At 56.8% G+C, this 23367-nt stretch overlaps 2 protein-coding genes across 2 annotated transcripts; one reads left to right on the forward strand and one right to left on the reverse strand.

Annotated features, from left to right (window-relative positions):
* Positions 1–3119: 3119 nt before the first annotated feature.
* On the forward strand, positions 3120–12164 carry SYDE1 (synapse defective Rho GTPase activating protein 1). Its single transcript, XM_075548337.1, has 7 exons — positions 3120–3301; positions 4796–5761; positions 6220–6431; positions 7038–7164; positions 7387–7547; positions 10151–10376; positions 10665–12164. The coding sequence occupies exons 1-7, from the start codon at positions 3214–3216 to the stop codon at positions 11054–11056; spliced, it is 2172 nt and encodes a 723-aa protein (XP_075404452.1). The 5' UTR covers positions 3120–3213; the 3' UTR covers positions 11057–12164.
* HACL2 (2-hydroxyacyl-CoA lyase 2) lies at positions 11965–23155 on the reverse strand. Its single transcript, XM_075548350.1, has 16 exons — positions 22752–23155; positions 22308–22452; positions 20446–20647; positions 20227–20354; positions 19996–20134; positions 19794–19905; positions 16477–16576; positions 16248–16345; positions 16018–16154; positions 14394–14528; positions 13559–13673; positions 13300–13469; positions 13155–13225; positions 13005–13076; positions 12792–12897; positions 11965–12542 (listed from the first exon to the last, which is right to left on the reverse strand). Exons 2-16 carry the CDS (start codon positions 22440–22442, stop codon positions 12364–12366), a joined length of 1899 nt encoding a protein of 632 aa, XP_075404465.1. The 5' UTR covers positions 22443–22452; positions 22752–23155; the 3' UTR covers positions 11965–12363.
* Between the last annotated feature and the right edge of the window lie 212 nt (positions 23156–23367).

Raw genomic sequence — 23367 nt, forward strand, 5'->3', positions numbered from 1 at the left:
CCAACTCATGGTGACCCAATGTTCGACAGAATCGAACAGCCAGGTCCTACTCCATCCTCACACTTACTCTTAGGTTTGAGTCCATTACTGCAGCCACTGTGTCCATCCATCTTGTTGAGGCCCTTCCTCATGATAGCCTCCATTAGAACGTATTGACGCCGAGAGTCCAAAACTCTGAACAAACTTGAACCTTCTTGAAAACGGGGAATTCTATACCCAGGGACATTCCATACACAGAGTTCCCTTCTGAGTATTTCTCCAATTTGAACAAGCACGATGGGTTTTTGCTTCTTTTTTTAATCATTCTATTGGGGGCTCATACAACTCTTATCACAATCCATACATACATCCATTGCATCAAGCACATTTGTACATTTGTTGCCCTCATCATTCTCAAAACATTTGCTTTCTACTTGAGCCCTTGGTATCAGCTCTTCATTTTCCCCTCCCTCCCCACTCCCTTTTCCCTCCCCACTTCCCCCTCCCTCATGAACCCTTCCGGTATTGCCACTCTCACCACTGATCCTGAGGGGATCCTCTGTCCTGGATTCCCTGTTTCCAGTTCCTATCTGTACCAGTGTACATCCTCTTGTCTAGCCAGATTTGTAAGGTAGAATTGGGATAATGATAGTGGTGATAGGTGGGTGGGGGCGAGGAAGCATTTAAGAACTAGAGGAAAGTTGTATGTTTCAGCACAATGGTTTTTCTATCTGCTGATACCTACTATTTAGCAAAACCTTACCAGGGACAGTGTGAAAACAAATATGTGGCTATTTAGGGTTCTTTTGAATGGTCTAAATTGAGTTTCCTGCACAGTAAATTAAAAACAAAATGGCTCCTGGATGAAGCCGAGACGATGGGACATCCACTTTAATTTGTATTTTGAAACTTCTATAGTAAAATTACTTCCCTTTAGGATACTGTTTCTAAATCGACTGAGGGGGGAAAAAACAACATTGCAACAGTCGATGCTGTGCTTCATTCGGTTGTGCACGGGGTCGCTATGGGTTGGCGCTGACACAATGGCACCTGACAACAGCAAACTATTGAAGTATAAGAAGCCTCCCGTTCTATTGCCCTTTCTGACTCTTGGAGAGGTACTACCTTCATTACAAGTTCACAGACAATAACTAGAGTCAGCAATGTGACTAATTACTGGATTGGTCATCCTATATCAGAATCAGACATAACAATTCTGGCCTACTAGCATTGCCCGTTTTGACAAAAGTCTCATGCCCAGTGGTATTGTTCATGTTAGTTCCATCACCAAGAGAGCCATTTGTATCAATCTGTCACTCACTTAATTCTCCTATTTATCCCTAATCTTTTATCTGTGGCTGTTCCCGCCCTCTTGTTGCTTAGGTTAATGGATGCCCCAGTACGTTTGTTCCTAATAACCAATAGTTCCACTGCTCTGGTAGACTTCTGCCATGGGAACAATCACAGCGCTGCCACTTCCCCTCGTCTCCTCAGAATATCAGAATTAGGAGGACGGTCTAGCTGCGATCACTCCTTTACTGAAAGATGGCTTGAAGAAGTAAGTCAGACTATCCCTTACACAGACACATTAGAAAGCTGTACGCCCCGTGTGTGGCCTACTTGTCTAAAATGCCAATGTTGACCCTTTCATTTGGTCTTTACCTTGCCTAGGTAGATGGAACATGTAAGATCAATGCACCTGGGAATGTCTCCCTCCAGTCCTGTAATGAAAGCATCGATTGGACTCTTGAAAATAAACTATATTAGAAGAACCATGAAGTAAAACCTAGCATACCAATCCTCTATCACCACTTGATACTGGAACTAGACATTCTTCATTCTAATTTATGTATGGTCCTGGTTAGCAGCCACAATGTCTGCAGTTCAAAACCACCTGTTGCTCTGAGGGAGAAAGACGAGGCTAGAAAACTCTACTCCCACAAAGAGTTGCAATGTTGGAAACCTATAGGGGCAGTTCTACCCTGAACTATTGGGTCTCTGTGAGTCTGCATCCACTCGTTGACAATGTGTTTTTGTTGTTGTTGTTTGGTTTGAATTCAGGCTGATGCTGCAGAAAATTAAAACAAGTCCCAGAGAGTCAAACTCCAGCTTTGTCCAATGTGATCCTGACACACCTTCTGGAGAAAGGAGTGGAGTTTATGTCTGGTCCTGCTGAATCTTGCGCCAGAAGTGAAACACAAAATGGTCAAAAGCGGGGGGTGGGGGGGCACATAGGTACAGCTTCTACCTTGCTTGTTTTTGGAGCCTTTGTGACCTTGTAAAGCCCAACTCCCCCAGGTGCACCATACTGAGAAGAAACCCAAACCACATGAAGAGGCCACAGCCCGTTTGCGCAGAAGTGAATCACCTTAGTGAATCTAAGTCAAGTGGATTCCAAGGCCCTCATTTCTCAAGTTGCTCCTAAGGACCCAAGGACAGGATCTTCCCAACTGAGATCACAGGACTAGAGGCAAGCAAAATGCCAGTTGTCCTCTGGCCAAATCCCTGATGCCCAACCTCTATGTGCAAGGAGCTCTGTTGGCATCGTGGGTGACACGTCAGAGTAGATGCTCTGCGGGAACCAAGATAAAGTTTTCTGCCCTCTGAAACCCACAAGGGCAATTCTACTGGGTCCTATGGGGTCTCTGTGGACAGAGTGGGCTCAATGGCAGTGAGCTTAGTTGGTGGGCTAGCCAGCCTATAAGGAGAACGAGAGGGGGTTGTTACAATCCAGTAGCAACTGCAATGGGGTGGGAGCGCAGGAGTGGCCTCCAGGACCCCACTGAAGAGACTGGAAGGCACGAAGTACCCCGCTGGGTCCTGAGTGCACAGTGGATTGGGAGCTGCAGGGAGCGGGTTCAATGCAGAATGCGCGTTGGAGGGAGACCCCAGAGGTGTTGGCTGCGTTCGTACTATGCGGCTGGAGAGGCGAGCCGACGAGAGGCCCACGGCGACGGCAGTGCCAAGGGGAGGACCGCCCAGGGCGCACCCCCTCCGCCCCTGCTCCCCCAGGGCCGTCCCTCCTCCGGCGACTACATCTCCCAGCACCGCCCGCTCGGGCCGCGGGAAAGGGAAAAAAAAAAAAAAAGTTTGGGCCAAGCATTCCCGGAATGCGCTTCCTGCTGCCGCGGGGCGGGGGGCGGGCGGGACACCGGGGCGGGACGGGCGAGCGGCAGCGGGGCGGCGCGGCCGGACCCGGCGCGCACTCGGCCCGGCCCCGGCCCCGGCCCCAGCATGGCCGAGCCGCTGCTCAGGAAAACCTTCTCCCGCCTGCGGGGTCGGGAGAAACTACCCCGGAAAAAGTCGGACGCGAAGGAGAGCGGTGAGCTGGACGCCGAGGGGTTAGGGGGGGGCGCCCCGCCCGGCCCTGGAGAGGGTCCTGGCGCCCGAAGGAGGAGCGGCCGCTGCGACAGGGAGCACCCCGCGATGCCCCACTGCGGGCACGGAGGCGGACCGGGCCTGGGGCGCGTGGGGCTGGGGTCCTGGAAGGAAGGGGCTCGGGCGACGTGGGGGGTGGCGCAGACCGTTATGTGCGGCGGGCCGGGGATGCCAGCGCTGCGGGCGCCCTGAGAGGCCCAAGAGGGGGGCCTCGCCCCTGACAGGAAATGGGGCCGGGACGGAGCGCCCGCAGGGTGGGGGAGAGGAGGGGCTGGAAATAAGAGGCGCTGGGGCCCCGTCTGGCGGGCCAGCGGGAGGTGGGCAGTGGGAGATGGCCAGGGGGGCAGGCATCCCGCCCCACCCCGCGCCCCTTCACTGAAGAGGGGCGGCAGTTTGGTAAAGGCATTTTGCTCTTTATACAGGTGGGAAATGGTGTCGGGACAGTTGGGTGTTCAGGTCTAGCCCGGGATCAATGAAGTAGCTTTACTGGCTTTTTGGACTATACTACTTAAGAGGAACACACAACCCCCCAAAAAACAGAGCTCTGGGGGTGTAAACCGGGACCAGAAGTAGAGTCAGCAGGCAAGCCAGGCGACCCGGAGGAAGCATAAGCTGTGTGGGACAGGGGGTTCTGGGAAGGAGGGGGTCGTGGAGAGAGAGGACAGGCCATTCCACAGACCTCACACACACGCCCCACCCCTGCCATTCCCCAAAATTCCCAGGGCAGAGAGGGTTGCACACACACAGGAAATCGCCCCGGGTGTCCGAGGGGAAGGAGCAGCAGCGGCAGGCTTCCAGGCGTTGACGACAGGGGTCTGGCCTGGGTGGAAGAACAGGACCTGCCACAGGACAGGACCACAGTTTGGAAAGTGGGGGCCAGCAGCCAGGAAGCCAGGGCCTGCACCCAAGTAGTGTCCACTGTGCTGCGTGGTGACGACAAACCGAATAGGCACTCCCCTCGCTCTGAGCGACCCCCACTGCACGGGACAGGGAGCCCCAGAGAGTGGGCAGGAGGGGCCCAGGGTCCTCCAGTGGGAGGAAGCAAGGCTAATGAGAGGGGCGGGAGCGGCGGGGCACAGGGCGCTGAGAAACCAGCCCAGACCCCAGCTGGAAGGTGGAGGGCCAGAGTCCCCACTTGGACGCCAGGGCCTGAGAGGGGATGGTTCTAAGATGGTAACTGCCGCGGTTGCCAACCCCAGACAAAGCGTCGGGCCTTGGGATCCAGGGCCCCTTGGGCCCCGGAGGAAAGACACTCAGTGAGCCTGCGCATCCTTTCCGTTGACCAGCAAGCATCTAGTGGGTACCAATGCTGAGCATCGCCTCGTCCAGCCCACACGGGGGAAACAGCCGGCGTCCAGAAGGGGAAGGTGGCTGGAGGTGGTCACCGGCAGCCAGGGGTGGTGCAAACTTTGAGTCGCATACCCTTGACCTCCACCAGGTCGCCCAGCCCACCGCGCAGAGCCCAGTCCCCCGGAGCCAGAGCCCCAGGTCCCCGACCGGTGCCCTGTGGGTGCCGAACAGCCCCCCAGCCCAGAGACCTCTCGGAGCCCCGCGCGGGGAGCCTACTTGCAGAGCCTGGAGCCCAGCAGCCGACGCTGGGTGCTGAGCGGGGCCAAGCCCCCCGAGGAGGTGGTGCTTGGGCTCGGGGCATCGGGTAGCCGGGAGCCCGCCGGCGAAATTTGGTACAACCCCATCCCGGAGGAAGACCCCCGCCCCTCGGGGCTCGCCAGGCCGCAGACGAGCGCTGCAGAGCTCGACGGGGAGCACCCGCCGCCGCCTCCAGCCAAGGCCTCCCGCACCAAGTCCCCGGGCCCGGCGCGGCGCCTGTCCCTGAAGATGAAGAAGCTGCCGGAGTTGCGGCGCCGGCTGAGCCTGCGGGGCCCGCGGGGTGCCCGCGAGCGCGACCGGGCAGCCCCAGCGGGTTCGGTCATCAGCCGCTACCATCTGGACAGCAGCGTGGGGGCCCCCGGACGTGCAGCAGGGACCGGGGCCGCGCGGGAGCCCCGGGCTGGCTACTTGAGCGACGGCGACTCGCCGGAGCGTGCCGCGGGTCCCCCGTCCCCCACCGCCTTCAGGCCCTACGAGGCGGGGCCTGCAGCCCGAGCTCCCCCGCCGGCGCTCTGGGGCCGCCTGAGCCTACATCTGTACGGGCTCGGGGGGCTGCGGCCGGCGGCCGGGGCGCCCCCGCGGGACCTCTGCTGCCTTCTGCAGGTGGACGGAGTGGCCCGCGCACGCACTGGGCCGCTGCGCGGCAGCCCGGACTTCCTGCAGCTGGACCACACTTTCCACCTGGAGCTGGAGGCCGCCCGGCTGCTGCGCGCCCTGGTGCTGGCCTGGGACCCCGGCGTGCGTAGGCACCGGCCCTGCGCCCAGGGGACTGTGCTGCTGCCCACCGTCTTCCGAGGTATTGCGGGCAGGTGGAGCGGGGTAGGGCACTGGGTCCTGGTGGGCAGAGGACCCAGGGGGCAGGGGCTGGGGTGGGGGTGGCTTAGAGGGAATAGGGTCAGCTCTGGGCTTCCCTCCACAACGAGGGGTCCCCAGGATGCTGAGCCCAGGGTGACGGTATGGGGGCCAAGGCAGACTCACCCTAGGGTTCCTCCATCACCTCCCTACCACAGTTCTTATACTCACCCCACCCCACCCCCCACACACACACACACACCTCCACTGGGGTGAGGGTGACTTGGAGTTATGGTCCCAGAGCCCAGAATCCTGCCTAGGCAGCCCCAAGTAAGGTTTTCCTCTGCTTCTAGGAATCCCCAGGGTGCCGGATCTGGGGTGAAGGGATGAGTGGAAGTATGAGGGCCAGGGTGCAGTGACCTGCAAGGTTCAGAGCCAGCTCAGGCCCCCTCTCCTTCCCAGGGTGCCAAGCCCAGCAGCTGGCGGTTCGCCTGGAGCCCCAGGGGCTGCTGTATGCAAAGCTGAGCCTGTTCGAGCAGCAGGAAGCTCCAGGCACAGAGCCCCGAGTCTTCGGCCTGCCCCTGCCTCTGCTGGTGGAGCGGGAGCAGCCCCCTGGCCAGGTGCCCCTCATCATCCAGAAGTGTGTGGGGCAGATCGAGCGCCGAGGGCTGCGGGTGAGCCACCCGGCTCCCCTGAGCCCGGTCACTCCTCCCATCCATTCCAGCCTTCAGAGGGGGAAGGGGCTGCTAAGGAGTCGCGTAGCACCAGTCTGGAATCCTCTGGACCATCCACCCTTTTAATAGCACAGCATCCTGACCCTCCGGGCATTCGGAGTCTGATGTGGGGGGAGAGGGGGAAGCAAGAATCCATTAACTCATCACCATGAACTGCAGCTGGGAGGAGAGAGGGCTCAGGAGGGGAGTAGCTGAGGCACTGAAATCGGAAAGCAAGACCTGGTCTGGTTGGGAATCGTCACTGAAGGGCTCCCTGAGGAGGCGACAGACAATTGGGCAGACAGAGGCAGAGTTCCCCAGATCAGTGGAGGCTCAAGACTGGTGACACAATCCAAGCATAAGAGCCAAGCTTGTCCAGACAGCAAGGCAGGAACCACAGTCCTTGATGTCAGGGGTCAGGACCAGGGAGACAGTCAGTGAGACTACAGCCCATTCTCCCAGCCTTCCCAGCACCCAGGGTTCATTGCCACCTTGGCCCAAACCTCTGGCCCCCACCCACAGTAGGTTCCTGTGAGGAGAGACATCTTGTCTCTGTCCCAACCCCAGGTCGTGGGGCTGTACCGGCTGTGTGGCTCGGCAGCAGTGAAAAAAGAGCTACGGGATGCCTTTGAGCGCGACAGTGCAGCCGTCTGCCTCTCGGAGGACCTATACCCTGACATCAATGTCATCACTGGTCAGCATGCCCCTCTGTCTGTCTGTCTGTCTGTCTGCTTCACCTCCATTCAAACCTCACTTCCAGCCATCCCTGTGGCCCATCTGCAACCTCACCTCTTGTCTGGCCTGGCTTTCATCCCTATCTACCCCCCCCCCCCATTTTCCTCCCTCCTAGTCCAAGGTGACCCTTCTGGCCTCCGGACCAGGGGTGCCCTGACCAGAGGGTGGTCTGTGTCCACAGGCATCCTCAAGGACTATCTTCGGGAGTTGCCCACCCCACTCATCACCCAGCCCCTCTATCAGGTGGTGCTGGAAGCCATGGCCCGGGGGCCTTCAGACCAGGCTCCCCACAACCCTGAGGGCACCAGAGGGCTCCTCAGCTGCCTTCCAGATGTGGAGAGGGTGAGTTGGGCTGAGGATGGCCTGTCAAGGTGGGTGGGATGCATGGGTGTAAGCTGGTGGCATCACAGCCCAGGAAGTGATGTTATTCAGTGCCATCGAGTCAGCTCGGACCCTCGGTGACCCTATGTACAACAGAACAGAACACTGTCACCAGCCTCACCATTGTTAGGGTCGAACCCAATGGTGCCACCACTGAGTCAGTCCATCTCATGGAAGATCTTCCTCTTTTATACTGGTCCTCTGCTCTACCAAGCACGATGTCCTCCACAGACTGATCTCTCCTGATAACACGTTCAGAGTACATGAGACCAAGTCTGACCATCCTGGCTTCTAAGGGGCATTCTGGCTGTACGGCCTTCAAGACACTTTGTTCTTCCGATACTCGCAATGTTGTTCACCAGTGCCATGACACAAGTGCATCAATTCTTCTTCTGGTCCTCAGTCATTGTCCAACTTTCACATACATATAAAGCCATTGAAAACCCTACAGCTTGGGTCAAGTGCACCTTCTTCCTCGAAGTGCCGTCTTTGCTCTTTAGCACTCTGAAGAGGTCTCGTGCAACAGATTGGCCCAACGCAGTACTTGATGTGACTGCTGCTTCCAGGAGCACTGATTGTGGGTCCCAATAATTTACAGCTTCCGTCTTTTCGCCATTGTTTACGCCATTGTCTATTGGTCCAGTTGTATTTTGGTTTTCTTTACTTGGGGTTCTAAATCCCTACTGAAGGCTGCAGTCTTTGATCTTTATCAGTTTTTCCTCCCATGTCCTCCTCACTTTCAGCAAGCAATGCAACGTCACCTGCATAGTGCAGCCTGTTAAAGCGCCTTCCTCCAACCCTGACGTTGCGTGCGTGATATAATCCAGTTGCGGGCGTTATTTGCTCAGCTTATAGAGCGAATAGTGTGGCATACACCTTTCCTGATTTTAAAACCTATGGGATCCCCGTGTTCTGTTCAGATGTCTGCCTCCAGGTCTATGTACGAGTCAGTTCTGGGATTCTCATTCTTCACAATGTTATCTAGTTTGCTGTCGTCCACACATTCTAAGGCCTTCGCAGTCAAGAAAACACAAGTGTACATCTTTCTGGAATTCTCTACTTTCAGCCAAATCTGTCTGACGTCATCAGGGACATCCCTAACGCCATGTCCTCTTCTGAACCTGGCTTGAATTTCTCGCAGCTCCCTGTCAATGTACTGCTACAACCATTCCTTAATTATCTGCAGTAAACTTTACTTCTGTGTGATACTAATTATATTGTTTGGAAATCCCCATCTTTTCTCCTTGGAATGGGCACAAATATAGATCTCTTCCAATTGGGTAGCCTTCCACATTTTTTGGCATAGACTAGTGAGTGCTTCCAGCATTGCCTTCGTTGTTGAAACATTTCCTATTCATCAATTCCTGAAGCACTGGTTTTCACTAAGGCCTTCAGGGCAGCATGGACTTCTTCCAGTGTCAGAGATCTTTATCATATGCTACCTTGTGAAATGAATGAAAGATGACCTTTGGTTACAATGACTGCATATTCCTAACCAGACAACTCTTTGATTACAATGACTGCGTATTCCTCCTAATTTCTGATGCTTCCTGCATCTTTCATTGATGCTACCTGGACCAGTCAATAGTTTGCCTATAGAATTCATCAATAGTGCAATTGGATCCTTGGATTTTTTATTTTTCTTCAGTTCTTTCAGCTTGAGATAATGTGAAGCGTGGTCTTCCTTTTTGACTTGCTACTTCCCGGTGTTGGCATGTTTCATTATAATGCTTTGTCTTCTTGAGTTGCCCTTTGAAATTGTGTCCAGCTCATTTCTTCCATCACTTTTTCCATTTACTTTGGCTACTCTATATTCAAGGGTACGTTTCCAAGTCTGATGTCCACTTTGGTCTCTTTCTTTCCTGTCCTTGTAATGATTTCTTGCTTCCCTCGTGTATGATGTTCTTGAAATAGCAAGTTCTTAAACCAGTTGTCATCCCGTCGACTCCAGCTCGTGGCAATCCCTGTGTGTGTCAGGAGAACTGTGCCCCGCGGGGCTTCTGAGAGCTCACTGTAGAGAAGTCTTTATTCTGAGTCCTGGGTGGACTCAATCCTCCAGCCTTTCAGTGAGCGGTGAGTGGATTAACCCTTTGTACCGCCTAGGGACTCCTAGTAAACAGATGTGGAAACAGATGTCCAGAGAAGTTAAGTGGGTTGCCCGAAGTCACACAGCTGGCAGGTGTCAAAAACCTAAATGCTGAACTAGGGTCACTTTGCCACAGAAGTTTCCTGGCTGTGGGCTCCTGGACAAATCTTATCCCTAACTCTGCCTCAATACCCCTAATCTGTACAATTCGATGCCAGCCATTCCTAACACAGAAGTGAACGGGGGTCCAAGCTCTGTCACTTCCAAAGCTAACTTCCAGCCTTAGTGTCCACTCCAGGGGAAAAAAAGATATCATAATATGAATACGCATGCAGCCCATCCTGGATCCGACTTGGCTTTGCCGGCTGTTATGAAACCATGATCCTGTTTCCCCATTGTGAGCTTTAGTCTCCTGTAGGTACAACAGGGCCTGGCTTTGTCTGCCATCTGACCCCCTCCTCCCCTACTCTCTTCTCAGGCCACACTGACACTTCTTCTGGACCACCTGCGCCTGGTCTCCTCCTTCCACGCGCACAACCGCATGACCCCGCAGAACCTGGCTGTGTGCTTCGGACCCGTGTTACTGCCAGCGCGTCAGACGCCGGCCCGGACCCGTGGCCGCAGTTCTGGCCCGGGCCTTGCCAGCGCAGTGGATTTCAAGCGGCACATTGAGGTGCTGCATTACCTGCTGCAGTCCTGGCCAGGTGAGCCTCTCTCGGCCTGATCAGGCCATGCCTTCCCTAGCGGCCAATCTCAAGTACACAATCTATCTTTGATACAGTCCAGGGTTCTTTCTGTTAGCATGCCTGTCAGATGCGTGGTTGCCTTAGTAACTGCTTGTGGGGCAGCCAATGAGATAGACCCTGATCTGGTCAGAGGGCCTGTCGTTGAGCGTCCAATCAGAGGCCTGGTTTTACCTACTAGCCACTTAGAAGACAGGTCGCCTCCGCTGTACCGGATGCCACCGTGAACCTGACTGCCTCCCTTCACAGAGCCCAGACGGCCCTCGGACGCTCCAGACGTGGCCCCGTACCTGCGGCCCAAGCGACAACCGCCACTGCACTTGCCTCTAGTGGGCCCCGAGGTCGTAACCAGGCCCCGGGGCCGGGGTGGCCCCGAGAGCCCCCCAAGCAATCGCTATGCGGGTGACTGGAGCGTCTGCGGGCGAGACTTCCTGCCAGGGCCCGACTACGACCACGTGACAGGCAGTGAAAGTGAAGACGACGAAGAGGAGGAAGAGGAGGCGGGAGAGCCGCCGGGCACCACCGACTTCGAGGATGACTTCGAGGCGCCCTTCAACCCGCACCTGAATCTCAAAGACTTCGATGCACTCATCCTGGACCTGGAGCGAGAGCTCTCCAAGCAAATCAACGTGTGCCTCTGAGCCCCGAGGGGCGGGACCTCGGTTGCTAAGGGCGGGACTCCTGGTTGCTAAGGTGAGGCCCGACTCACCAAGGACTAACTTGTTGCCAAGGCCCAATTCCTGGTTGCTAGGAGTTGCCAGGGGGTGTCCAGCCAGGGCCCTTGCTGAGCATCCATCCCCATTTCCAGTGCCTAGTTGCTGGTACTCGGCCAGAGCTTGCAGACGCCAGCTGGGTACTAGGCTTTTAGGGACCAACTGTCCTGAGTACCAAGGGCTTCTCGCTGCCAAAATGGCAGCTCTGCTTGCTAGGCGGGCCTCTCTTGCCTCCCCGTGTTCGGGGAAACACCAGTTACTGTGAGCATCACCTTGGAAGGGTGAAACACCCCTGTCTACACCAGCCAACCCTCTTGCTGCTGCCAACCAAGTCAGTATTAGCTCTGAAGGCCGCACTCTGCTTCTCCTCTCTGTAGACGGCCCAAGGCCCCTCATGGGATAGGCGGGGTTTTATTCGAGGGGGGGCCCAAGGCAACCCCTTTGTTGCATTTCCAGCTCATCGGGTGTCCCGGGGTGGCACAAGCTTAGCTTTTGTGGCTGCTAACTGAAAGGGTGGTGATTTGACTACAGCTTGGCGATCATTGGAAAACTCTGGACCCTGTTCTATCCCGATACCACAAGCAGTGTTTCTAGGGCTTATAGGAGAGCAGCCGGCCTCCCCACCCTCCTTCCAAAGAAGACCCCCAACATTGCCCTGAGTCCAGCAAATGGAGATTGCAGAGTCTGGTCCTTCCACCTCCCCCGCTCCCCCCCCCCAAAAAAAAAAAACTCTTAAGCACTTAACCCCTCCCTTCTGGAGGGGCCCCACCTGAAAACCTCAGGCTGGGACACTTTGGTACGGAAATTATTTATTGCCCCCAGGCAGGTATGTGTGTGTGGGTGTGTACGAATGGATGTGTGTGGAAGGAATGTGGGGGGCTCTTTGAAGGGACCACGGGGGGTGGGGGGTGGAGTTTGCAGTGGCCACGTGTCCTGAAATCCTGAGTTCCAGTGGGAGAGCAGGGCCCCCTCCAAGTCTCCACCTCCTTCCCTCACTTTCATCTTTGTGGACAATAAATCAATATGCACAGGTTCATCCCCGAGGCCAGCGGTGGTTTATTCAGTCTGTTGGGGAGAAGCTGAGGAAAAGGCCAACCATGTGCCCAGCACTGCTGGGAGCTCCCCAGGAGTCACTGAGGCCACGGGGTGGGCCTGAGGCAGGCACGGATGATGCTCAGGCCAGCAGGGCACCGTCCAGGGGTGAGAAGAAGCCAAGGGTTCCCGCCCACGAGTTGCTACACGGAGATGGAGCCATCTCGGAAGTCAGTCTTCCCAATAAGGATGTTGACCACAACCGGGTGGCCATCGTGACACCGCCGCTGCGCCTCTTGTAGTACCTGGACCACCTGATCCTCGTTCTCCCGGGACAGCAGGAATCCCTGGGCCCCCAGACCCTGAGCTGCCTTGTGATAATCTACAGAGGATCGAGTCAGAAGACAGCAGGGGCTCAGCCCGTCATACAGCCAACCTAATTTTGAAATGCGTCCACACGCACATGGGCCCTCACGTTCCCTGCAGCCCCTCCCCAATCTCCCCGTGGACCCTTTACTCTCCCCGCAGCCCTGACTCCTCACCCTCCCCATCCTTCATGGTCCTTTCCACCTACCCACAGTCCACTCCACCATGGCCCCCTAACTGCCAACCCCACCCTGAGGCTGCTCACGTGTATAGGCCAGGCCACAAGCCACGTTGCTCCCCAGGATGGGCACCTGCTCCCGGGAAATCTGCGTCCAGCCAGCATCATTCCCCACCAAGGCAATCACCGGGACCTGCAGGCACAAACCAGGTGGCTGGGGCCTTCAGCCAAAGGACAAAGGGCTCAGGCCTCGCCCTTGCCACCCCTCCTGGCATCCCCCTGAGAGTAAGTCCCACTCACCTTGTGTCTGACAAAAGTGTCAAACTCGATAAGGCTATAGCCGAAAGCTCCGTCCCCAAACAGGCACCAGACCTGGTGGACAGAGGGCAGTGAAGGCGACCGTGGCCTGGAGAGCAGCCAGCCCCGCACCCATAGCACCCCCCAACTTACCTCGGCATCTGGCCTACATAGCTTGGCCCCGAGCGCGAAGCCTCCACCTACCCCCAGCGTCCCAAAGGCCCCTAAGAGGAACAAGGGCAGGTGGGTTTAGAGGAGCCCGGAGCGCACATTCCCCAGGATGTGGGCCCCTCCTTACCAGGGTCCAGCCAGCGCAGGGGCCCACGGGGCCGTACCAGGTGGGCAGCAGTGCCCACAAAGTCCCCGCCATCTACTACTAAGATCACGTTCTCAGGCAGGGTCTCCTCCACTAGCTGCAGCACCCGCACCGGGTTCAGGTGCTGGGCTGTGGGCCTTGCTGCCTTCTCCCTGTGGCCAGGCACACAGGTCAGTGGCAGGCAACAACAGGAACCCCGACACAGACCAGGAACCCCCACTTCCACCCAGCCCAGCCCCACCGGAAAGTCTGCTCCTTCTGTCGGTCGGCATCCCGAAGCTCCTCCAGCCAGTCTGGTGCCCAGGTGTGGCCCCGCAGGCCCTCGCCCAGCTTAAGCACGAAAGAGGCCACGTCTCCTGGGGAAGGGACATGAGGGTGTGGCTGTGGGAAGGGGTAATGGGGAAGGGGGCCAAACAGTGCAAGTCCCCAAGCCCAGTCAGGTGACAAAGCTAAAGAAACGGGATTTAGGTGTCATGGTTCAAAGTCACCCACAGGCTCCTGGAAAGACAAGCCCAGCCAATTGTTTCTGAAAGGTCACAACCTTGAAAACCAGAAAGCACTATGCTGCTTGGCATGTTGGGCTCGCCTCACCTCTAGGCTGACTCCACTGCCCCTAACTGGAAGTCAGAAATGCAAGTGGGTCTCACTGTCTGCCCGTGGCCTGTCGGTGCAGTCTTGAAATCAGGTACTACACCCGCTGCATCTGCCAGGCCCGGGGCTACAAGCAGGTGCACACTGGAGAAGAGACCTTAAGGTGCACTCTGCACCTGTGCACTTGGTGATGCGCAAACAGGGATCAGGAGGCTGTGTCTCTTGTCCATCCTTGCTCCTGATGAGCCCAGGGGTAAGATCTTCATTTCATGAAAACAGTAGGCCACCCCGGGTAGTGGGGAAGAAGTGGCTAGTCGGAGAACATGGTGGCACCATGTTCCCAAGTCACCTTGCCTTTTCAACACAAAAGCGCCCATCTAAGCAAGGCTGCCACGGACAGGGGTGGGACCTTGCTCAACAGCACCTAGGTCCAGCACAGAGGTTCTGGGAGGGGTAGGTCTAAATAAGGAGACTCGGGGGCTCACCCTGCACAGCCTCCTGGGGCTTCCAGAATAAGTCTGAGTTGAGCAGCATCTCTTCCCGGTTCCGGTTGACAATGATGATCTTGCTGCTGCGGCTGAGGACTCGGCCATAGGACAGACGGAAGTCACACACAGCTCCTGGGGGGCAGGGCAGCAGGGTCTCAGTGGACGGTGAGCCAGGGTTCTAGGGGTGAGCGTAGTCTTACCTGCTCCACTGAGTCCATTGGAGTGCCAAGGGCCCCCATTCCCCAACCTCGCCCAATTTCCTGCCATTTGGGCTGACTGTGGGCCTGGCCTCATGACGCGCTCTGAGCAACAGAATGTGGACAGAGACAATGGCACGCCATCCTGACACGAGATCACAAGAAGCCGGAGGCTTCCTCCCTCTCGCTCTAGCATAACTGGGTGACCCCTGTAGGCTCACGCATCTCTCCTCCTTCACCAAGTGAAAAAGCCCAAGAGAGCCTGCTGGATAATGGGAAACACGGTGGGGAGGATGCAGTTACTCCAACCAAAGCCTACAGCTAGCTGAGCCCTGAAAGTATGAAAGAGTCTGGCCTGGATCGGCACAGCTGCCTCCCCATCTGGAGGGCCAAGAGAACTGCAGACATGTGAACCAGCCCAACTGAAACCAACAGAACTGCCCAGCTGCGACCCACAGTTGGATTCTGAGAAAGAAAAATTACCTTTTAAGTTACTGGGTTAGGGGGATGGTTATTACACAGCAACAGCTAACTGCTGCACTGTTATAGACAGAGTTGTATCCCTCCAAAATAAGCATTGGAATCCTGAGCCCTACACCCATAGATAGGAGCCCTGATGGCTGGTGGTTAAGTGTTGGGCTGGGATCCACAAGGTCTGCAGTTTGAAACCACCAGTCACTCGGTGGGAGAAAGACAGGGCTCTCTATCCCTGTAAACAGTTATCGGCTCGAAAGCTCACAGGGACAGTTCCACCCTGTCTGGTAGGGTCGCTGTGAGTCAGCATCGACTCGATGGCAGTGAGACACCCATGGGTGAAAGCCTACCTGAAAATAGCATTTTCTCTGTTGTGCTATTAAGGGCCATGTCAGCATAACGTATGTCTTAAATCAAAGCACTTACAAAAGAGATTAGACCCAGAGATAAGTAAGGACAAACAGGAGGCAGACAGACACCATGTGGAGACTGTCAGCGGGCAGGAACACCAAAAACGCTAGAGAGGCTGAAACAAGGGCTTTCCCCCAGAGGCACTAGGGAGAGCCTTGCCCTAGAGCCTGTACCCTGAATTCAGACTTCCTGCCTCCTGAAAGGTGAGAAAATGAACGTGCTTGTTACTTGCGCCCCCATGTGGTATTTTGGTGCCGGCAAGCTAAGAAACTAAGACACCTGCCAATCACATGTCTGGGGGTGCTCAGAGCCCATCCTGTGACAATGTATAGGAAACAATGTACGTGTGTATATCCGGCCTCCTTTCTGTGAAGCAGGGTCACAGCACCCTAGCGCCGCCTGGACACAGCAATCTGGGTTTCAGATGCAGGCTTCCTGTATTAGCCAAGCCCTGGAAAGGTCAAGGTTCTAGGGAGTCACTGAAGGAAGAAGAGCATCATGTGATGGGCGTGGAGGGGGGAGAGAGGATGCCGGCCCACCTGCCAGGATGACGACGTCGGCCTTCTTCAGGGCGGCGCTGCGGTTCTGCCGGATGTGGAGGGGGTTGTTGCGGCCCAGCAGCCCTCTCGCCATGCCACCCAAGAAGCAGGGGACGCCCAGGGTCTCCACGGCAGCACTGCGGATCCAGGCACAGCGGGGATTAGTGTGTCCAACAGCCTGCCCAGTCCCCCACCCCCAGCACACCAGCAGACCCAGAAGTGCTGCTCACCAAAGCTTGTCAGGGGGCGTTGGGGGGAGCAGGGCCTGGCTCCCGAGTACCATCAGGGGCCTCTTGGCCCGGCTCAAAATCTCTATGCAACGCTGCACCTAGAGCGAGAGGGGGGCCAGGGGTCGTCCATGAGTCTTCATCGGTCCCCATGATCAAGGCCCCCACTCCGTCTCAGGGAAAGGCCATGCTGCCAGCAGGGGCCCTCCACCTGGAAAGAGAGGTGATTCACCTGCTGGGGGGCCGCTTGGGGGATGTCCAGGGGCAAGGGCCCTTCAGGCTGAGGCTCCCAGGCCCCTGCAAAGAGGTTGGCCAAGTGATTCTGTAAGTACCTGTGAAAGGCAGCACAAGGAGCTGGTTACCAGGATGGGAAGTGCAGACAGTGACCGCACGTGGTTGAGAAGTTGGAGGTTCACGTTCATCCAGAATGAAGCACATCGTAAGAAAGGCCTGGCAATTCACCTCCAAAAAGCCAGCCATTGACAACCCGACGGAGCACAGCCCTACGCTGGCACACGCGGGGAGCCTGTGCAGGGCCATTTGTCCAAGAAGAGATGTGTGGGCTGCGGCCCACAGAGTTCAGCAGCAGACATCTCTGCTGGCTCTTCAAAAGAGGACTCAAGCTTTCTGAGAACGAGAGACACCCCAAACGTTGAAAGAAAAGGCCCAAGAAGTGGGCGCCACCAAACTGTCCATCCGCTGACGTCTGGATTAGCAGCGCGGCGTCCCGTCCGCACAATGGCAACTCTGACGCACGGTGCGCCGCGGATGAACCTTGAAAACGGTGTTGAGTGAAGTAAGCCAGAGGAAAAGGGGCACAAAACCGGAAGGCCTCACGGAGGTGAGACTGTGTTGCTAAGTGTCACGGAGTCCACCCGGACTCACCAAGACCCCCGTACCACAGAACAAAGCGCTGCCCGGTCCTGCGCCGTCCTCACAATTCCTGAGCCCTTTAGGGCCACCGCGGTGCCAGTCCATCCCCTCGAGGGTCTGCCTTTCCTCTCTGCCTTTCCGCTGTACCAAATGCGATGCCCTTTCCCAGAGAATGGTCTCTCCGGAGAGCATGTTCACAGCACCTAGGGCAAAGTCTCTTCGCTTCCAAGAAGTATTCTGGCTACTTCTTCCAAGAGAGGTGCGATTATCCTTTGGCAGTCCACGGGACCCCCGTGAGACTATTGCTCTTAAGTGCCGGGGAGTCGGCTCCGACGTGTAGTGAGTGACCCTCTGCGCCCAGAAGGAAACACTGCCTGGTCCTCAGCCACCCTCACAATCCTTGGACTTGAGCCCATTACCAAGATGAAAGCCAACGAAGGCTAGTGGTTACCAAAGGGGGGAGGAGAAGGAGGGTTTGCTAAGGGGCCACTGAATTGACATGAATGGAGGTGGGATGTTTTGGAAGAGGACAGCGGAGGGGTTGCCCAGTTTGGAGAATACAATCCTGGCACGGAATTACACGGGCGGAAATTACTGAGACGGTCTACGTTTGTTATATATGCTTGTACCACGCGAGTTTTAAAAGGCCCTGGGAGAGCCAGCCAGGCAGAGGCTGAGGAGGTCAGAGGGAAGGGGAGGAGCAGGAGGCTGGCGAGCAGGGAGTTTTAGGAAGGAGGCTGCCAGGACCAGGGAACAAAATCACAGCTCCAAGAGCCAACCCTGAGGCACTTTACACCCCACCCCAGAGCAGTGGTTCACAACCTGTGAGTCGAGATCCCTTTGGAGGTCGAATGACCCTTTCACAGGGGTCGCCCAATTCATGACAGTAGCAAAATGACAGTGATGAGGTAGCAGCTAAAATAATTGTATGGTGAAGGGAGGGTGGGGAAGAAAAGGGGAACCGATTACAAGGATCTACATATAACCTCCTCTCTGGGGGACGGACAACAGAAACGTGGGTGAAGGGAGATGTCAGACAGTGTAAGATAGGACAAAATAATACTAATTTGTAAATTATCAAGGGTCATGAGGGAAGAGGGAGCGTGGAGGGAGGGGAAAAATGAGGAGCTGATACCAAGGGCTCAAGCAGATAGCAAATGTTTTGAGAATGATGATGGCAACAAATGTACAAATGTGCTTGGCACAATGGATGGATGGATGGATGGATGGATGGATGGATGGATTATAATAAGAGTTGTACAAGCCCTCAATAAAATTATTTTATATATATATATACATATATATACATATATATAAATATATATATATTCCAAGCTCAAAAAATAAAAATAAAGAAAATAAGTTTGTGGTTGGGGGATCACCACCACATGAGGAACTATATTATAGAGGGTCACGGCCTTAGGAAGGTTGAGAACCGCTGCCCTAAAGAGTAGAAGCTCCCTACACTGATTTGGCCTGCCACCTCCTTTTCAGAAAAAACCACATGACTCAGCGCCACCCCGACCCCCACATAAGGTGTAGGCATCTCCTTTTACGGCCCCCCTGCACTGTTTCCATGCCCCCCACCCCCAGGGCACTTACGGCACCTCTAGAAGAGAGGCTGGCCTGCCTCGTGTCCACTCTGCTGGAAGAAGAAACATCTCCCTCCAGGATGAGCTCCTTCCAGTTGAGCCCACCTTGGCAGTGTCCCAAATGGGTCCCACCTTCTTCTGTATACCTCTGCCCAGGCCATCCCCCTATTGGGAAGCCCCTTTCTACCCCCTCAGCAGGGGGACACCAGCCCTGTGGAGTCGACCTCAACTCCTGACAGCCCGTGTGTCAGAGAGGAACTATGTCCTGTAGGGTTTTCTAAGTCATGCCTTTTTGGAAGCACATCACCAGGCTGTTCTTCTATGGTGCCCCTGGGTGGCCTGGAACCACCCACCTTTTAGAGAGCAGCTAATCGCCAACTACTTGCACCCCTCCCCCAGGTTCCCCAACTGCAAGAAACCCCCCTCTCAAAAAGTCAGTGTTTCCTTCACGTTTGTGACAGGTCTCCCCACTGCCCTGAGCTCGCCAAGCTCCCAGCGGGCTGAGAGGAACCCACTGGGACTCCCTGTCCCCTTAGAGGTCCAGACACTTAAATTCAATCCATCCACCCTCTTTACCCCACAGTCACCAACCACCCTGAATCACCCAGGCCACCGGGGCTCCTCGCCCCCCAGTCCTAGGCACCTTCTCCAAGTGTCCAGTCCCCTCTCCCCCACCCGGACCCCTACACCTGCTCCACAGTCCTCTCTCCAACAGCAGCCCCAGGGAATGTTACAACTCAAATCAGGGACCCCAGGCCTCTGCTTCAGCCCTTCCGATGCATCTCTGGACATCATAATGTAAAAACAAAAGCCTAAGATTGTCCCATGGCCCTTGTCAGGCCTTCTAAGGTCCTTATCACCCCTCCTACCCCAACTGCCACCACTAGCCTACTCCTACCACCAGGGAGCCTCCTAGTATTTCTAACCCCAAGTCCATCCCGACCCCAGGGCCTTTGCATGTGGTTTGCTTGCTCTTCCCACTTGAATTAATGGACGGAGGGGCTCTCCTTGAGGGGTGTGAGCAGGAGGTTGCAGGAAAGGCTGGAGACAGGGGAGGAGGGTTTTATGACCTAGGGGTCCTCACCAGGTGACTCCCCTTCCCATGAGGCCCTTGGGTGGCTTGGCAGGCACCATCTCCTTTTGGACCATGAAATAGGGGTATAGCACGTCGATGGGAAGCTCCACGAACACCGGACCTGTGGTGACAGACAGGGGCATGCAGAGCCTACAGTGCCACCCCTACCTCCAGCCCCCAGAACCTAACCACCGCCCATCCCTACACCTACCTGGGGTGCCCGACTGGGCAGCAGCCATGGCGGCCCTCAGGGTGGGCATGATATCCCGCACCCTCCGCACCGATGCACAGAACTTACAGAGCGGCCGGAACAGTGACATTTGGTCGATGGCCTGGAGCGCCCCCCGGTTCTGGCAAAGCCAGGGGTCAGAGTGTCAGCATATGAAACCACCCCCACCTAGAGTCCCCTCCAACCCCTGTTGCCCCCCTGTGGGCTGAGCACCTGCAACAGGGTGCTGGCAGCACCCCCCAGGAGCAGGACTGGGGATTGGGCCATCTGGGCATTCTTCATTGCTGTCACCGTGTTAGTGAGGCCAGGGCCTGCCGTCACCGCTGCTACGCCCACCGTTCCTGCAACACAGGCAGTGTCAGAGGCCTGTCCCCATCCCAGACAGCCCATCCCGGGGTCACCCCCACCCCATCCCGCTCCCCTCACCCTCACCGGTCAGGCGGGCCACGGCGTCAGCCGCAAAGACAGCTGTGACTTCGTGGCGTGTGTCCACCACACGGATTCCCAGCTTTTCACAGGCCACCAGCAGCGGGGAGATGTGTCCTCCGACCAGGGTGAAGAGGAAGCGTACGCCATGGGCACGCAGCACGGCTGCCACGCTCTCCCCGCCATGCCGGACACTGGCTTTGTCCACCTGAGCCCCAGGGGAAGAAGGCAAGTGGGTCAAGGACAAAGGACAATGGCACCAAGGGCCGGCAGGGCAGGGGCAACCCCCCTCCAGGAAGGAGAGCGGGTGCAGGTACAGCTAGGGATTGCTCAGGCAATCTCCGCATCACCTCCTCCCTGGCTCCCAGGAGGTCTCTGCTGAGGCGCATCACTAAGGAGAGCCAGGTTTACCCCAGACCCCAGCTCGAATGTAGTGGAAGCCGCTCTGCTCCGCTCTGCTCCGTCACACTGCCTGCCTCAGGGATGGGAGGGTAACGTATACCAGAGGCCAGGAAGGGTTGGATGCCTTGGATGAGCTTAGCCAGGGTAGAGGCAGGGGCCTAATCACCAACTTGGGCCTCTGGAAGTGCCTGTCCACCAGTGTCCCCACGGAAACCCAGCTGACAAGACTGCCAGGGACCAGATGCCAATGCAGAGGCCTTCTAAGCCTGCCTTACCCACACACCAGTGTTTTTAATCCCTACAAGTCCCGGGGCTAGTGGTGTTGCCCACTAGCTGTCAGAGGACACCTGGTGAAAGGCCAAAGGGGTGAGGGAGAGCTAGGTTGAAGGACTGGGGAAGAAGACTTAGCTACTGGTTAGGAGGGCAAGGTCCAGGGAGGATCTGAGGAGGGGTAGGTGTCTGGGTAGTAGAAATTGTTAACGCCCTCGACTGCTAACCGACATATGGGAGGTCCAGGTCCACCCAGAAAAGCCCGGCAATCTACCACCAAACACTCAGCCATTGAGAACCCTCCAACACACCCCTCTACTCTGACAACATGAGGGCCTCAGGAGTGGCCACTACTGTCACAGCAACTGAGGAGGAGCCAGCGTGGCTACTGCCCACTCCCCACATCAAGATGAAGGCCCGAGAGCTATGGGAGAGGGACAGCACCTGTGTGGTGCAGATGGCTAATGCCCATAGCAAGGAAATGGAAGGTTGGAGGTTCCAGTCCACCCAAAGGAGCCTTGGAAGAAAGGCCTGACAAGCTACTTCCGAAAAAGTTGGCCACTGAAAACCCCGTGGAGCCCAGTTGTACAGGGACATACATGCGGCTGGAGTGGGGGGTTCGGTGTCAAGGCCCCTCCCAGGTCTGAGAGGAAGGTCTGAGGAAAGGACCTGGGGAGGAAGGACACTTGAGAGAAGTGCCAAGCAGTTACAGAGGGATGACTGGGTGGCCAGTTCTCCCCAAAGAGGTCAGCAAGGACAAGCTGCCACATGACTTTCCTGAGCCTCAGTTTCCTCACTAAAAAAGGGGGGCCATGCTAACAGCACCTACTTCACTGTGTGGTGGGCCCACTGTGGGCCCACTCTGACACCCCCAGCCCCGGGGTTTAGTGGGCAGGATGCTAAGTGGTAGTTTCCTCTATAAAGGGGCTGGCCCCGGGGTCCAGAGGGAGGAGGTGGTCATGGGACTGCAGCCTGGGCTTCCCAGCATTCCCTTCTCAGGGACAAAGTCCAGCTCCTCTGAGGGCAGCGTGGCAATAGGCCAGAGGCAGTTGCAGAGTTCCCAGGCTAGTCTCTGTGCATCGATGTCAGGCCTCATTTTCCCTGAGGGTTAAGTGAATGGGCTGCCAGGGTCATCAAAGTATTCCCCCCTCGGTGGTGGCCTCCAGTCCGCCTCCCGTCTGTCCATGTCCCCGCACCTTGTGTCTCAGCTGGTAGAAGAGTCCTAGGCGGTGCAAGGCGCCCAGCAGGGCAGCCACCAGAGTCCCGCTGACCAGGAGCAGGAGCGAGGGGACGAAGCTCCCGTCAGGGGCAGCAACCGGAGGGGACTCCATGAGAAGGTACCTAAGGAAGAAACAGCAGGGCCGGGCTACCTACTAGCTACCTTATCAGGAGGAAGACACACCCCTTTCTCATTCCTTTCCCAGACCACGCCTTCTTGTCACAAGGATCGGTGACCACGCCCCTCCAGCAACTAGACTCCGGTGCGGGCACCAACTTACACCTAGCCCTTCCTCCTACGGGTCAGGCCACGCCTCTCAGGGCCCCATGACTATTCAAACGAGGTCACCGTCCTGCAGATCTCATAGTCATAGGTCAACGCGGAGGCAAAGACTGCAAAACTCCGTCGCTTTTCCACTTACCTAGTTCACGGATGGGCGGGAAATCTCGCCTCGATCTTGCGCCAGGTCTCCGCCGTGCGCCCGCACCAACGATACGTCACCGAGATGGGGGAGGCCACGCCCTCCTGGTTAGCGTGCGCGACCTCCCATTCGCGATCGCGCCCACCAGCCCCAGGGGCGACTCCAGGCCCCGGTTCCGGAGCACATCGCATCCAGGGCTTCTCTGACGCGGGCCGTCCCAGGCCCGGAACCCTTCAACCTTCACCTACAGAAAATGGCGCAGTGACCCACCCGCAGGACGCGGCGCCCTTGGCATCATCACGCAATCCGGATGCGCAGCCAAAGGGGCGGGGCCCAAGGCTGCGGCCGTGCCCCCTTCGCCCTCTCGGATCCTGGGCACCCCGTCCTGCGACCGGATGCGCGTGCGCAGAGCCGAGTCCCGGGGACCTCGGGCACCGCCCCTAGGAACCCCGTCTCTACCCGCCGCCCCGCGCACAGGTCTCCTTTTGATTTGGGCTCTCGCGGTAGGCCCCACACGATCTTTGCTAGGCAGCCGTGCCCCTCAGGGCCCGGCATTCGGACCAGGCGCCCCCCAACAGCTGGCATTGAGCTGTGATTGGCAGGCCCACCGGTTCCC

Source organism: Tenrec ecaudatus, chromosome 1, assembly GCF_050624435.1.
Source record: "Tenrec ecaudatus isolate mTenEca1 chromosome 1, mTenEca1.hap1, whole genome shotgun sequence".
NCBI classification, from domain to species: Eukaryota; Metazoa; Chordata; class Mammalia; order Afrosoricida; family Tenrecidae; genus Tenrec; species Tenrec ecaudatus.